General features: G+C 39.9%; 1 protein-coding gene across 1 annotated transcript in view; it reads right to left on the bottom strand.

Moving 5' to 3' along the window:
* TBX15 (T-box transcription factor 15) overlaps positions 1-15,908 on the bottom strand; it is a 139,352-nt gene that overhangs the window by 20,202 nt on the left and 103,242 nt on the right. Inside the window, exon 7 of the mRNA XM_004380342.1 lies at positions 3,077-3,174. Within this exon, the coding sequence (XP_004380399.1) occupies positions 3,077-3,174 (98 nt within the window). The remainder of the gene's footprint in view (positions 1-3,076; positions 3,175-15,908) is intronic.

The raw sequence follows: 15,908 nt of genomic DNA, 5'->3' as shown, positions 1-15,908 counted from the left end.
GTGTACTTCTGTTTCATGAGAAACTATTTGTTCTGTAAGCCTTCACCTGAAGTACAATAAAAAATAATAAAATAAAATAGAAAGATTTGGGTTACTGCAAGACTGTGACTAATTCACGTAAGCACTTTCCTTGAAATGTTATCAGCATATGGGTCTTAATGAAAAAGAAAAATGATAGCAAGAGCAGTATGAAAAAGGCATACATAACCTCATCCAAGCAGAAAGGTTGACCCAGCCTCCATCAGCAGCAGCATGAAACTGTCCATGAACTGAGTATTTAACATGCCAGATATTCATGTATTTGAGGTAGTGAGGCAATATGGACACCTGGCTGAGTCAGCCATTATCTGGATGCTGGATTCTGTGTCAACACTGCCAATGCCTCCCTCACGAAAAAAGAATTAGTGCATAATCAGTCTGCCACCAAAGTTTCCACTACAAGTTCACCTCTCTCTACTTCTTCTAAGATACAAAACAATTTACCAAAAATGGCTGTTTCTCTTCTCTTTGTTTTATGAGTGATGCTGTCCAGAGTTACTGGAGCTCTTAGTTCTTAAGAAAAGACGGAATGAGTGTAGTAGCTTTTACGTTCTTTGTTAATGTCAAGAAACCAAGCTGCGTATTTTTTAAAAATGAGACTCTGGATCAAGTTCAGTTTATAGTTCAAAAATATATTCCAATTAAACTATTTAATAGAGTCCCAGCTTTTCGTCCAGCTCCATCCCACCACCATATCCAATAATTCCAAGCTTGTGCCCCACCCCAATAAAGGGAGCAAGCACTGAAGTGATGGTGATGTCATGTTTCCAAAGTTCAGTTTTTCTTAAACTAGCACTTTCAAAGTGTCAATAATAAACCTTCTATAGTGATAAATTTTCAGCAGAAGCACCATGAAACCTTCTATGCTGCACACCTGAACAACTCATGGAAGTTCCCATGCCCGTGCCTGCTCCAACAGACCCATATACTGGTGAAATGCAGGTTGTCATCCCCAGTGAGCACTCCATATCCATATACACGTTCATATTGGGTGGTTGTACTTCAAGATGGAGTCAGACAGTGACCCTGCCTACTTGAGTCACAGTGTCACCAAGCGATCTTCACTCATCATTCATTACGTGCTTCCTGGGTGCTGGACCCTGTGGTAGGCCTTGGGGAATACAGCAGTGAACGCAATCATCACCATCAATCCCTGCTCTCAGGATCTGGCAATATCCCTGCCAACCTTCTCATACCAACCTCCATGATACAGACTCCTTCTTAGCTAGATCTTGGGTAGTCAACAAATAAACAGCACAGATAAGCAAAGAACCTGCCTCCCAAATAAATAGAATCAAGTAAGCACACCTTCACATGACATGTTTTCATTTATAAAGCATGTTTATATGAATTGCCTTACAAAAAGATTATCCCTCTATTGTAGGTGAGGAAACTGGGGCTCAGAGTGGAAGTAACTTGCCCAAGGTCACACAGAGAATTAGCAGCCATCAAACATGGGGCCCAGATTTCTCAACCCCCAGCCTTCAGCTCTCTTCAATACCTCTGCCTCTTCAGAGCCATGAGAGCCTCAAAGCAGTAGTTGACACCTGAATATTTCCTGATCCTGCTTCTATCACGGCTTTATGAGAGTCAAGTCATTTTATATAAAGGGCTTCCATTTCTCCTCCAGCAATAAAACAGAGATGGAAATTCTGGGTCACTTACCTCACTAGATGAAGATTAATTATCTAATTATGGTTTGATATTTAATTATCAGAAAGGCAATATCTTCTGTCTCCCCATCACCACCATTACCACTACATCTTCCTCTTAGGCTTCCATGTACAGGGGTATACTGGAGATAAAGATGAGGAGGAGGACAACTAGTGTGTGCTGAGTGCTTACTGTTTCTACGTGCATTATCTCACTTAATCCTCACAATAACTCTATTATATTCTCCCATTTCACAGATTAAAAAACTGAATGTTGGAAAGGTTGAGGGAGTTGACCAAATTCACAAAGTTAGGAAGGGACAGTGCTAAGAGTGTAACCAAGGTTGTCTGACCCCAGATCCTATGCTCTTAATCACTATACTCACCTTAAAACCTAAGAGAGTTCACTAATTTAGGTTTCAACCTTAATTTAGTGTTCAAAGTACTAAAAGCTCCCAAAGAAGCGAATACAATATCATAAATTATTAAGTCCTAGAACAGCCTCCCAAAAGGGAGAGCCAAAAAATCAAAAGTTAGTTTTCTCTTACTGGTGGCCATTTGATGGAACAGAACAGCTCAGTCTATAATTTTGATCAATGTCCTTTTTGGGGAACAAGGATCTTGGAGACAGAGACTTATGAAGAGTCTGACACTTTGGGAAGCTATCACCCAAGTACCCAGGTAGACAGATGCTGTACCTGGAAGAGCTACTGAATGAATTGAAAGGAGTTGAAATCAGCCCACAAATTATCTCATACTCATGGCCACCTGTTTCCTAATCTGAACTACAATAGAAGGGAGATTATAAATTGGATGAATAGCATGAAGAACTGGGGGTTGGGGAGGAAGTCCACCTAGCCCACCAAGCTGAGAGGAGTGTTGTTTCAGATAAAGCAAAAAAAGGAGAGAGCACAAGTTGCAGGATTCAGATGGGTCTGCAATGACTCCCTCCTCACTGGGAGACCTGGAGCAATTTATTCCCACTGTCTGGAGCTAAGTTTTTTCTCATCTACAAAACAAAGATACCAAACTGATAAGGCTGCCATGAGGAATAAATGAAGTTATTATTACGAAGATTACTTCAAGAGTAAGGGCTATATAAATTCTTAGTGATAGTAATAATTGTTTCATCCCTATCATAATCATAAACATATATCCTTGCTTTTAGGAAGGAAAATATTGCCACGTGAAATGCTGCCTCCGGAACTGGTCTGTTTGCCCAAGTGGTGATGCTTTAGTTATTTATGGAGGTACCAAGTTCTCTTGTTTTAGGAGAGTCCATGTAACTCATGACTTGGCTTGGGGCCAGATAAGCTATGTTCAGTTCCACTCCCACTCCCTCCCTAGCCCTGTCACTAAGCAGAGACGTTATTCCAGGGGTTTACCTTGCTGCTTTTGCATGGTGGTGAAATCCTCAAAGGTGAGTGTGCGCACAGGGGGTCTCCAAAACGCATAAGTCTCCATGATGGCTTCCAGTCCAGTTCTGTAGAGAGAAAAGCCAGAGAAGGAAGTTGTAAATCATCCCAAGAAATGCCCTGACTTTTAAAGATACTGAGCTGAATTGTCTGACAAGTGGTACATGAATTGACATCAAGAGATACCACCACCAGGGTGAATAAGTCCAGAAAAGCACAATGATCAGGTGATACTGGATTGCAGGAGGAAAAACAAATTAACCCAATTCGGATTATATTCAAGCAAATCTATAACTATGATGGAATTTCACTCTGATCTTTCTTCAAAGGAGGTATGGTTGACATGAAAAAGCATGCTAAGTGTCAAAGGTCACAACCATTAATATAATAAGTACAGTTATCAGAGAATAGCATTGACTGTTTCTCTGATGCAGGAAAATGTCATCATCATTACTACAATACACTGACACAGCTGGTCCCAGAGTCAGCCCCACGCCTCAACTATGTAAAGAGTCAATGAAACTGTCAAGCTGCTGTGACTTTAAAGGCTTCTTAAATCAACAGAGACAAGCAGGGCAACATAAATAAAAGGAGAGGCAAGTTATGAAACACATTTGAGTTTCTGCTACAATAAGAAACATCTACCAAAGGCAAAGAAAGTGCTCAGTCCTAGAAATTTTGCCTCAGGCTAAAAGACTAATATATTTCTCCAAATATTTATCTGCATTTTTGTAATCTAGGAATCAAGGTGGTCTTTGAGGGTCCTATTCTTAGGACTATCAGATTTCAAGAAATGTTAAATATTTTACAAGTAAATTCCTATCAGGTTTCTGGTTCCTGGATGTTGGAAATTCCACTAATCAGACTATATGCCCAGTGTCTACTTTACCCTTCAATTAATTCTCTCTCTTCCATATATATAAAATGCTGATAGACATCATCTTAACCTAATTATTCAGGTATTTCAGATATATATATATATATTTTTTAATTGTACTTCAGGTGAAGGCTTACAGAACAAATAGTTTCTCATGAAACAGTAGTACACATATTGTTTTATGGCATTGGTTAACGACCCCACAACATGTTAACCCTCTCCCTTCTTGACCTTTTTTTTTTTTTTTTTTTTTTTTGGTGAAAACATACATAGCCAAAGATACACAATTTCACAAATTTCTACAGGCACAGTCAGTGACATCGACTACGCTCTTCCAATTGTGCTGCTATTCTCATTTTAGATGAAGGATTACAGAACAAAATAGTTTCTCATTTAACAGTTAGTACACATGTTGCCCTATGACAATGGTTAACAACCTCACAACACATCAACACTATCCTTACTCAACCTTGGGTTCCCTATCACCAGCTTTCCTGTCCCCTTCTGCCTTCTGGCCCTTGTCCCTGGACTGCTGTGCCTCATTAGTCCCATTTGGTTTTATGGGGCTGTCCACTCCCCGGCTGAACGGTGAACCTCGGAAATGACTTCACCACTGAGCTAAAAGGGTGTCTGGGGGCCATACTCTCGGGGTTATTTCAGATATATTCTTGCTGCTATTTCATATCCTTAAAACCAAGTATTGGTTGGGTTTTGTTTCAAGCTTTGAACACAGCTTCTGATTATTGACTTTTCTTTAAAACTAACTGCTTAACTTCTGTATAAGTGTAGGGAGGGAAGGTGCAGAGACTATAGGGCAAGTAGGAGAAGGAGAGGAGAGAAGAGCAGGTGGCATAAATCCTTTCAGTGCAAAGTCACTGGAAGGTACCATGGTATCCTTTCCTGGAAAAAACAAGCTTTTCCTTTTGAGATGAAACTTATGCTGCTTATCCTTCTCCCTAGGTAATACATTTCCAGAGTTCTCTTCAGTCCTGCATACCAAGAATAAAGTGAGAAGTTATTTCATTTTAAGTGAGAACAAGTATCCCTTCCTTATAAACAACAATAGGATTCCCTGAGGTTCTTCTCCAACAAGCTGCGGATACACTGATTGGCTCTTTGTATTGGAAAAAGTCCCTCTGAACATGCCTTACTTGCACAGTTAACTTTCTAAAGTCTTCCCTGGAATCTTGGAGGCTTTAAATACACCAATGCTGGCAAACCAAACTCTGTATTTCAAGAAGAGGTTCAGAGGAGAGGGTGTTGCATGGTGTTTATTAGCTGTTAATCTGTTAGAAGTAGGAATAGAAGACATCTCCACATAGTCACCCTACATTAATTGTGAATACAGTAACTGAAACTATTTGCGGAGAGAATGGGCCCAGGCAATTAGAGAGTTCAGAATAATAAGGGGATAGGCAGATAAAGCCATGCTGAGCCTTGGTGGATATAAGAAATAGATATGCCAGGCTTAGATCTGGCTGCTTTGTTTTGGAATGTTGGCTGCCCACCAGACTATCTTAAGATTCCCTTTAATGGCACAAGAGGCTCACTGCAAACGGCAGGATCTTTAATGTTCAACATCCTCTTCCATTTTTCCCAGAAACATGTACCAATGATGAGGACAAAATATTAGCTCAAGGACAAAGAACAGTCCCTTCTCATTTCATAATAAAGTTCTGGAAGACTAAAGTAGAAGTAATACAGTGATATGCATGCCAGTATTACATTTATTGGAAAAATATAAACTGTTATTTGGTTTCATTCTTATAACAGGCAAAACGGCTGTAGCAAAGATGTTAACAATTTTATTTAATCAGCCAATTCTTAAGCAGCAAACAGACAGTAATCATTTAACCCAAATCTAAAATGCAACTAAAAGACTGAATTATAGGATTATAAATTTAAAAGTAGGGGAAGATCTTGGGTGCCTTCTACTTCTACCTCCTATGATAGACTACTGAATAGATACCCAGCCTCTGTTGGTGTTTTTTGACAGATGTGTTAGAAAGTTCTTTCTGACATTAGGCTGAAGTTTCTGATGTAACTTTCACCCTCTGGTGCCATTACAAATGGGTGAATGGTGAGAGTGCCAGACATTTCCCACAAGAAGTCCACTTGTCATATCATCACCAGGGTGACCTCCCTTAGCTGTTAAGAACATAATGTATGACATGCCACATATGAGCACACTCATGGTCCATCCAGTCCAGTAGTCTATCATAACAAGGGTCATTTTTGTTGGGCAGGGTTTGGGGGCATGACTACCAAAAAATAATGGCTAAGACCACACATTCTTCACTTCACCTTTCTAATCCACTGTGGATTCATCTCACAGAGATTTATCCTAGACCCTTTACTGAATCTATTTATATATTCAGAATGTATCTCTTTTTAGAAAAACTAACCACATTCTTTGAAGGAGTACAATGCTCAAAGCAGACGTACTTTACTAATTAAAATAAGCTATTTTTTTGGTTCAAAGAAGTCTTCAGGGATTAGTTTTGGTTTAAAGTTTAAATATTATCTCCGGACACCAGTTCTGAGGGCTCATCCAGCCTCAATGGCTCCAGAAAGTCTGGAGTCCATTGAGAATTTGGAATTCTGTTCCATGTTTTTCCCCTTTTTGATCAGGATTCTTCTATAGAATCTTTGATTAAAACGTTCAGTAATAGTAGCTGGGCACCATCTAGTTCTGGTCTCATGGCAAAGGAAGCAGTTGTTCATGGAGGCAACCAGACACATATTTGATTTCCTCCTTCAATTCCTGACCCTCCTTCCTCTGTTGCTTCTGGTGAATGGAGACCAACTGTTGTACCTTGGATGGCTGTTTGCTAGCTTTTAACCCCAGTCACTATGCACAAACTAGGAGGTAGTACAGAGGTACTGAGAAACAAATTAGACTAAATTGATTGGGGTGTCCCTTGAAACCATGACCCTGAACCTCCAAGAAAACAAATCCCATGAGCTGTTGGTTGCAACTCGGAAGTTTGGATAGGAAGCTTAAGGGGACAATTTAAGATGACTGTGGTGGAATAATGTGGAAAAGGATAGCAAGAATAGTAGCACAACTTGAAGAATGTAATTAATGTCATTGAATTGTACATGTAGAAGTTGTTGAAATGGTGTACCTTTGGCTGTGTATACTTTCACCAAAATAAATTTTTTAAATAAATTTACATAATAATTTATTTAAATTAAAAAAAAACTAACCCTATTTGTTTACTATATGTCACATTTTCTTTTGCCCTCAAACTCTATTAAGCTTCTTTAGACAGATCTAATTGTTAGAAAGTACTAAGTCTATGTATCAGGAGTTGGTGAAGTGTCACGGCATAGTAAGCAGTAGATAACACACCTCTCTCTACCACTAGCATGTATGCACCTCAAGGCCTTTGCATCCTTTATTTTTCTATGCCCCAGTCCCAGTGCCTAGCACAGTACCTGGCACATGGCAGAATAACAAAGTAGAGGAATGAATGTTTATTCTATCTTTTATTACTGAGTCATTATTTCATAAACTGTAACCAGCATTCCTATTTCTAAGCCAAAGACTTTAAGAAGACAATTTCGTGTAGATTCAAGACTCTGAAGACAGAGTCCTCCAGTATTAGATATTCGTGAATTGTTTCTATAGAGCACTGTGCCTTTCTTGACTCAGGTCTCAGAGAGGTTTCAGTTTTCCTTTTATTTCTTCCATTCTGGCAATGGAATTTCTCACCTTCAGCAGAATATGAGTCCCATAGCAGAGGCCAAGCATTTCTACCCCTCATTTTCTCTTACAAGCGTCCTTGCCAACTACACACGAACATCTTCAACCACTTGAATGTCTATTCAAACTTTATCTTGTGCTACACATTATTTACTTATTCACCATCATGTTATCCTAGTTTTGTAAAATTTTATCACAAGGTTCTTACAAAGCGAATTCATTGTCTAAGCGAATAGATGAAAAAAGTGGTCTTAGGTATTTATATGTCATTAATGTGTTCCACATGGAGGGCTTCTCTGGGTCTGCTATGCACCAGAGACCTGATGTCATCTCTGAGGTTTACAATCAGAGATGATCAAATTGACAAGAGTACCCCTTTGCTTACTTTTCCCTGTTTGCTCCAGTGACAATACAGGCCTTATCTAAACCCCCTTTGTTCAGTCCTTTAGCTGTAATCACCTCTCTGATTTCCAGGCCTCTTCTCTTTAAACTTTTCAGCCTACTCACCGGCCAGACCAACAGAATGAAGGGGAGGGAAGGAGAGGAAGTGAGCCAAAGAGCTCTATTGCAAATTGATGATGCCTCAAGATCAACTGTTTTGGAAGACTAGCCAGACTGTAAGAAAATATCCTTCCAGCCTTCTTATCCCCCCTCCCCCCCAAAAAAGTGGTGGGATTATCCATTTGGAGTTCAAAAAATATTTGATAATTACAACAAATAATTATAACAACGTTTATGATCCTGGGTAGCACACCAATGTATAGTTTCTGCTTTTAATTTGTCTTGTAATAGGGAGTTACTTTATATGTTTCTTTCATTTATTTTCTCTTTAGTTCTGAAGTTCTTACTCAGTTTTAACTCTTCCCCATACTATTTGCTGCTGACATGGGTAACACAAGTAGCATATGCTATGGGTTCATAAGGTCAGTGGTCATTTCTCAATAGAAGACAGTCAAGGGCTAAGGGAAGCCTACTGAGACAAGGGTCTTGAAGAATATAGGAAATAACCAATTAGTAAAACAATTATTCATTTATTTAACAACTATGTGCTAGGTTCAGGAGATAAGACAACCAAAAAAAGAAAAAGATAGGATCTCTATCCTTCAGGGGATTCCTAATCAATAAAAAGAGAACAACATATAAGTATGGAGCCCTGGTGGTACAGTGGTTAAGAGCTGGGCTGCTAACCAAAGGGTCAGCAGTTCAAATCTACCAGCCACTCCTTGGAAAAAAGAGAACAACATGTAAATGACTAATTTCTGAGCTGTGTGATAAATGCTACACTGGAGACACGAAGAAGATGCCATGGAGCACTGAACAAGGAGTACTTAACATACCAGGAAAACTTAAGGAAGAAGACTTAAAAAGTGAATTGTTTAAGCTTAATAGTAAAGGGTACTCAGCAATTTTTCACACAGACAAGAGGCAGAAAGGGCTTTCCTAGTGTAGTTAACAGTATGTGCAAGGACTTGCAGATATGGAAGACAAAGCATGTTTTGGGAGCTGAAAATATTTCAGGGTGACTAGAGCTCAGGTTTCAAGATGGGAGGGTGGACACCAAGGGCCTTTATTCCGTGTTAAGTGCTTGCATTTTATCCCATGAGTGGTGTTGTGTCCCTGTCTCCTTTCCTTCCCCTTCTTTGTGAAATATTTGAAAAGGTGCCCATCTAGAATGCACAATATATGCTGAGATACCGTCTCTCAACTTCATAATCCTCTTTCTTAGCCTATTCTTGCTCCATTAAAGTAAGGTCAAACCTTCAACACTTCCTTCTCCTTCAATGAATCTGGAATTGGCTCCTACATTCAGATTACTCAGGATATGTATTGTCTGGGGATATTCCAAAATACTTCCCAACCCATTATCCCATTGCCATCGAGTCGATTCTGACTTACAGCGACCCTATAGGACAGAGTAGAACTGCCCCATAGGGTTTCCAAGGAGCGCCTGGTGGATTTCCACTGCCGACCTTTTGGTTAGCAGCCGAACTCTTAACCACTATATCACCAGGGTCTGCAAATTGGCTAAAAGCCATCATTAAATTGGTCTCACACGTCAAAAATGTTGGATTGACAAATATTGTGTTATCTCTATTTTTACAAAAATTTTTTTAAAAAAAACCAAAAAACTTGGCTTTAGATGGTGTTATAAGTATATTTACATGATGAGGAGGCTGTCATTGATGTATCTTACATCCCACCTTGGAACCTGAATAGGTAGTAATAGCAGTCTACAAGGAGTTTTCATTGCCTCAAGAAGTATAATAAAAACCCATGATAACACAAAGCAGGCTAAAATATTAAGTTTCTTTACATTTGACTAGAATGGCCTAGCTTTAATTGGGTAATACTAAAATCACACAAGGGACAGATTAGACTAGTGCTAAAGATCACAGGCTCTGGGGCCAGACTGCCTGGGTTCAAATTGCAGCCCTGCTGCTTAGTAGTGAAACTTTGGCCGAGTTATATAACCTATTCATGCCTAAGATGGAGACAATGAAATACTTCCTCCTAATTGTTACTTAATAAATGCAGATTGATTAAAGACAAGACCTATCAAAACAAGAGAGAAATCATAAGGAAGGGCTGGGAACCATTGATCTAACTCAAGTAAAAGAAACCCAACTACTCAGCTGAGGTTGTGACCTGTAATAGAAGAAAATATTCTTACTTCACTGGAATTCAGATCTTTGTCAGTCCTCTGGCTCTGGGATAAACGTGGAAGGAGATGTATCTTACCTAATCCCATTCCTCATTCTCTCCTCAAAGAACCAAAAATGTGTCCTTCAAGTCCCTGTAGGCCTCATTATCTTGCAGATATTTCAGACTCCAATATGTTAGCCATTAAAAAGACGTCACCCTGTTTGATGACACCATCCCTGGGCAAAAGCCATAGATAATAAAACAACTGCCAACTTTCCCTGGCAAATTCATATGGCCTAGAAGACAATGGTGGAAAAAGTTCATGACAGGGGAGGGAGAACAAATAACAAAGCAGAGAAATATGTTAAATACCACTAGAAGACTGTCAGCCAAGGGGACATGATAAACAGCTATGGCCTGGATAAAGAGGTGGGTCCAGCTGGATGGTGCTGCCAGAATCCAGTATGGGCTCAGTTACCTTGAATTCTGGATGCAGTGGTACATGAGAGGAGAGGCCAATGCTGATTACATCCATAGATCTGCTAAATGGCAGAAGCCACCCTGCCAGGGATAACAAAAGAGTATGCAAAATCTATGGGGGCTAGTGATATTGCCAGGAAAGAGCAGGATGAGATTGGCTGTAAAAACATGGCCAATGGCTCTAGGGAGAACAAATGAAAATACTGAAATTGAAAGTGAGGGAGGCACTTGGCAAGGCATGTTGGTTGAAGGAAGGCAAGTGGTCGGCTCATTGGCTCTAAGCTTGCTCCATGAGCCTCAGGACTGACAGGGAGCCAGAGGCAGATGAGGGCAAGTTGTCCGCTGACTAGTAAACTATGCCTAACAGAGGAGAGTGAAATCGTCCTCTGGATGCTGTCATTGGCTACATTTGCCAATTCTAAAAGCTAGTAGTTCACTGTATTCAGTTTGAGGGGTGGGGAGGGAAAGCCAGTTACTGTCGTCAGTTACAACTCATGTCAACCCCATGTGTGTCAGAGTAGAACTTTGCCCACAGGCTTTTCAATGGCTGATTTTTCAGAAACAGATCACAAGGCCTTTCTTCTGAGGCACCACTGGGTGCACTGAAGCCTCCAACCTTTCTGTTAACAGCCAAGAATGTTAAGCATTTACACCACCCATGGACCCCATATTCAGTTTTACTATCAGTAAAATGGTGTAAACTGCATTATACCAATCAACTAGGAGGTAAAAATGAACAACCTGGATGACAGAAATAATTATTGCTATTATTTGTACACTTATCACTTGAATTGCTAGAAATAAATTATCAGGTTGAACTGTATGAAATGTTAGCATTCTAACATTTTTTAACCTGCAAATATAGTAATTTCATATGCTCAACTTAATAGGTAGATAAGGCTGTAGACAAGATTTGAGTTACCTGGTTACAGTAGAGAACTATACTAACAGATTTTAACTGAAATACACCCTGCACCCTTCTTTCACCCCTCTCAAAGAGGTGTTGTTTCTTTCGGATCTAAGCAAAGACAAACTGGCCCTAGGGCTAATTTATAGCTGACTTTTCCTTCTCCCTCCTCTTCTTTCTGTTAATATTACTTAAAAAACCAGTTGCTGTTGAGTCGGTTCTGACTCATGGCAACCTCATATGTGTTAGAGTAGAACTGTACTCTATCAGGTTTTTAATGGCTAATTTTTCAAAAGTAGATCCCAAGGTATTTTTCTGAGGCACCACTGGGTGGACTCAAACCTCCAACCTTTCAATCAGCAGCCAACTGCGTTAACTTCACCACCCAGCGTCTCCCTGACATTACTTAGGCACTCTTATGCCTCATCTCATAGTCCTCTTTCTGGATGCACACTCCTCTTTCTACTGGGTATTCTCAGGGGGTGCTGGGCCTCTGACAGAGCATTCCTGTCTGTGCCCCAGAGAGGTGAGTGTTCACTCTATGAACTTAGCCTTGGGACAGCAGCTACTTAACAGGGTCACAGGAAAACCCTTTTCTCCCAGATATCTTCCTCATTATCATCAGAGATTAATCCCTTCCATTGGATTAAATATTAACCTCTCTAAACATCCTCGTTGAGCAAGCAAATCCATTCCCATAACACAGTTAATGGCTCTGTTTTTAGATCACTGTCCCCTAAAACACTACGTCAGCGAGAACTGGGCACCAACAAGGACTACCACCACCACATTCCCAGAAAACAGCCGTACTGCCTGCAAACACTCTCAGAATGAGCTCAGACTCAAACTTCCTCTTGCACCTCTTCCTGCTAGCCCTGTTGTGTCTTTAGTGAGGGATTAATCCATTAACACTATTCATATAAACCATATAAACCTCTCTCCCCATGATGCCAGGATTGCAACTGGCTCCTTTCTGGCAGCTCCTGAGCTGTGCAATTTGTTTTTTGGTTTTTTTTCTTATTTTTCCCCATACAAAAATTTATTCATACATTGTTATGTGACTCTGATTGCTTCCCCCACACTGTGACAGCACACTACTCCTTTCCACCCCTGCTTCCCCGTGTCCATTCAACCAGCTCCTAACCCTCTCTGCCTTCCCATCTCATCTACGGACAGAAGCTGCCCATTTAGTCTTTTGTATCTGCTTGAGCTAAGATGCACACTCCTCACAAATATCACTTTATGTCCCACAGTCCAGTCCAGCCCCTGTCTAAAGAGTTGGCCTCAGAAATTTTTTTAGTTCTGGGCTGATAGAGAATCCAGGGGCTATGCTTTCCCGGGGTTCCTCCAGTTTCAGTCAGACCATTAAGTCTGGAATTTGAGTTCTGCACCCCACCTTTCTCCTAATCCATCAGGGACTCTCTGTTGTGTTCCTTGTCAGGGTGGTCATTGATGGTAGCCAGGCACCATCTAGTTCTTCTGGTCTCAGGCTGATGAAGTCTCTGGTTTCTGTGGCCTTTTCTGTCTCTTGGGCTAATACTTTACTTGTGTCTTTGGTGTTCTTCATTCTCCTTTACTCCAGGTGTTGGGACCAACTGATGCATCTTAGATGGCCACTTGCAAACACTTAAGATCTCAGAAGCCACTCACCAAAGTAGGATGCAGAGCATTTTCTTAATAATCTTTGTTATGCCAATTGACTTACATGTTCCCTGAAATCATGGTCCCCAACCCCTACCCCTGCTACTCTGTCCCTCAAAGTGTTTGACTGTATTCGGGAAATTTCTCAGCTTTGGTTTAGTCCAGTTGTGCTGACTTCCCCGGTAGTGTGTGCTGTCCTTCCTTTCACCTAAGATAATTTTTATCTACTATCTAGTTAGTAAATAACCCTTACCTTCCCTCCCCACCCTCACAATCATAGAAGAATGTTTTCTTCTCTGTTTAAACCTTTTCTTGAGTTCTTATAATAGTGGTCTTACACAGTATTTGTCCTTCTGTGACAGACTAAATTCACTCAGCATAATGACCTCCAGCTTCCTCCATGATACAAGATGTTTCACAGCTTCATTGTTGTTCTTTATCGTTGAGTAGTATTCCATTGTGTGGATATACCGTAAATTCTTTATCCATTCCTCCGCTGATGGGCACCTAGATTGTATCCATCATTTTGCTATATGAACAGTGCTACAATGAACATGGGTGTGCATATATCTATTTGTGTGATGGCTCTTATTTCTCTAGGATATATTCCAAGGAGCAGGATAGCTGGATCGTATGGTACTTCTATTTCTAGGTTTTTAAGTGCCAAATCGATTTCCAAAGTGGTTGTACCATTTTACATTCCCAACAACAGTGTATAAGTGTTCCAGTCTCTCCACAATCTCTCCAGCATTTCTTATTTTGTGTTTTTCGGATTAATGCTAGCCTTGTTGGGGTGAGATGATATCTCATTGTAGTTTTGATCTGCATGTCTCTAATGGCTAATGATCGTGAGCATTTCTTCATGTGTCTGTTAGCAGCCTGAATATCTTCTTTGGCAAAGTTCCCGTTTATATCCTTTTCTCATTTTTTGATTGGGTTATTTGTGTTTTTGTTGTTGAGGTTTTGCAGTATCTTGTAGATTTTAGAGATTTGTCGTAGCCAAAAATTTTTTTCCAGTCTGTAGGTTGTCTTTATACTCTTTTGGTGAAGTCTTTTGATGAGCATAAGTGTTTGATTTTTAGGAGCTCCCATTTATCTAGTCTCTCTTCTAGTGCTTGTACATGGTTACTTAAGGTTCGTATTGTGTTTATGCCATGTATTAGGGCTCCTAGCATTGTCCCTATTTTTTCTTCCATGGTCTTTATCGTTTTAGATTTTATATTTAGGTCTTTGATCCATTTTGAGTTAGTTTCTGTGCATGGTGTGAGGTATGAGTCTTTTTTTCAGTTTTTTGCAGATGGATATCCAGTTATGCCAGCACCATTTGTTAAAGAGATTGTCTTTTCCCCAATTAACAGAACTTGAGCCTTTGTCAAATATCAGCTGCTCGTAGGTGGATGAATTTATGTCTGGATTCTCGGTTCTGTTCCATTGGTCTATGTATCTGTTGTTGTATCAGTATCAGGCTGTTTTGACTACAGTGACGTATAATAGGTTCTAAAATCAGGTAGTATGAGGCCTCCCACCTTGTTCTTCTTCTTGAGTAATGCTTTACTTATTTGGGGCCTCTTCCCTTTCTATATGAAGTTGGTGATTTGTTTCTCCATCTCATTAAAAAATGCCTGTGGAATTTGGATCACTATTGCATTGTATCTTGTATCTGTAGATCACTTTGGGTAGAATTGACATTTTCACAATGTTGAGTCTACCTATCCATGAGCAAGGTACGTTTTTGCACTTTTGCAGGTCTCTTTTGGTTTCTTGCAGTAGTGTCTTGTAGATTTCATAGTGTAGATCTTCTATGTTTCTGGTTAGATTTATTCCTAAGTGTTTTATCTTCTTGGGGGCTACTGTAAATGGTATTGATTTGGTGATTTCTTCTTCAATGTTCTCTTTGTTAGTGTAAAGGAACACAATTAATTTTTGTATGTTTATCTTACATCCTGAAACTTTGCTGAAATCTTCCATTAGTTCCAGTAGTTCTTTTGTGGATTCTTTGGGGTTTTCTGTGTATAAGATCATATCATCTGCAAATAGGGATACTTTGAGTTCTTCCCTACCAATTTGGATGCCCTTTCTTTCTTTTTCTAGCCTAATTGCTCTGGTTAGGACCTCCAGCACGATGGCTGAATAAGAGTGGTAATAAAGAGCCTCCTTGTCTGGTTCCTGTTCTCAAGGGGAGTGCTTTGAAAGTCTCTCCATTTAGGACTATGTTGACTGTTGGCTTTGTATAAATGCCCTAATAATACTGAGGAATTTCCCTTCTATTCCTATTTGTTGAGAGTTTTTATCATGAATGGGTGTTGGACTTTGTCAAATGCCTTTTCTGCATCGGTTGATATGATCACGTAGTTCTTGTCTTTTGTTTTATTAATGTAATGGATTACATTGATTGTTTTTCTAATGTTGAACTATCCCTGCATACCTGGTAAAAATCCTACTTGAGCATGGTGAATTATTTTTTTGATATGCTGCTGAATTCTATTGGCTAGAATTTTGTTGAGGATTTTTGTGTCAATGTTCATGAGGGATATTGGTCTGTAAT

Source organism: Trichechus manatus, unplaced genomic scaffold (assembly GCF_000243295.1).
Source record: "Trichechus manatus latirostris isolate Lorelei unplaced genomic scaffold, TriManLat1.0 scaffold00073, whole genome shotgun sequence".
NCBI lineage: Eukaryota > Metazoa > Chordata > Mammalia > Sirenia > Trichechidae > Trichechus > Trichechus manatus.
The sequence above is the reverse complement of the archived record's forward strand: the minus strand, read 5'-3'. Positions and strand labels throughout refer to the sequence as shown.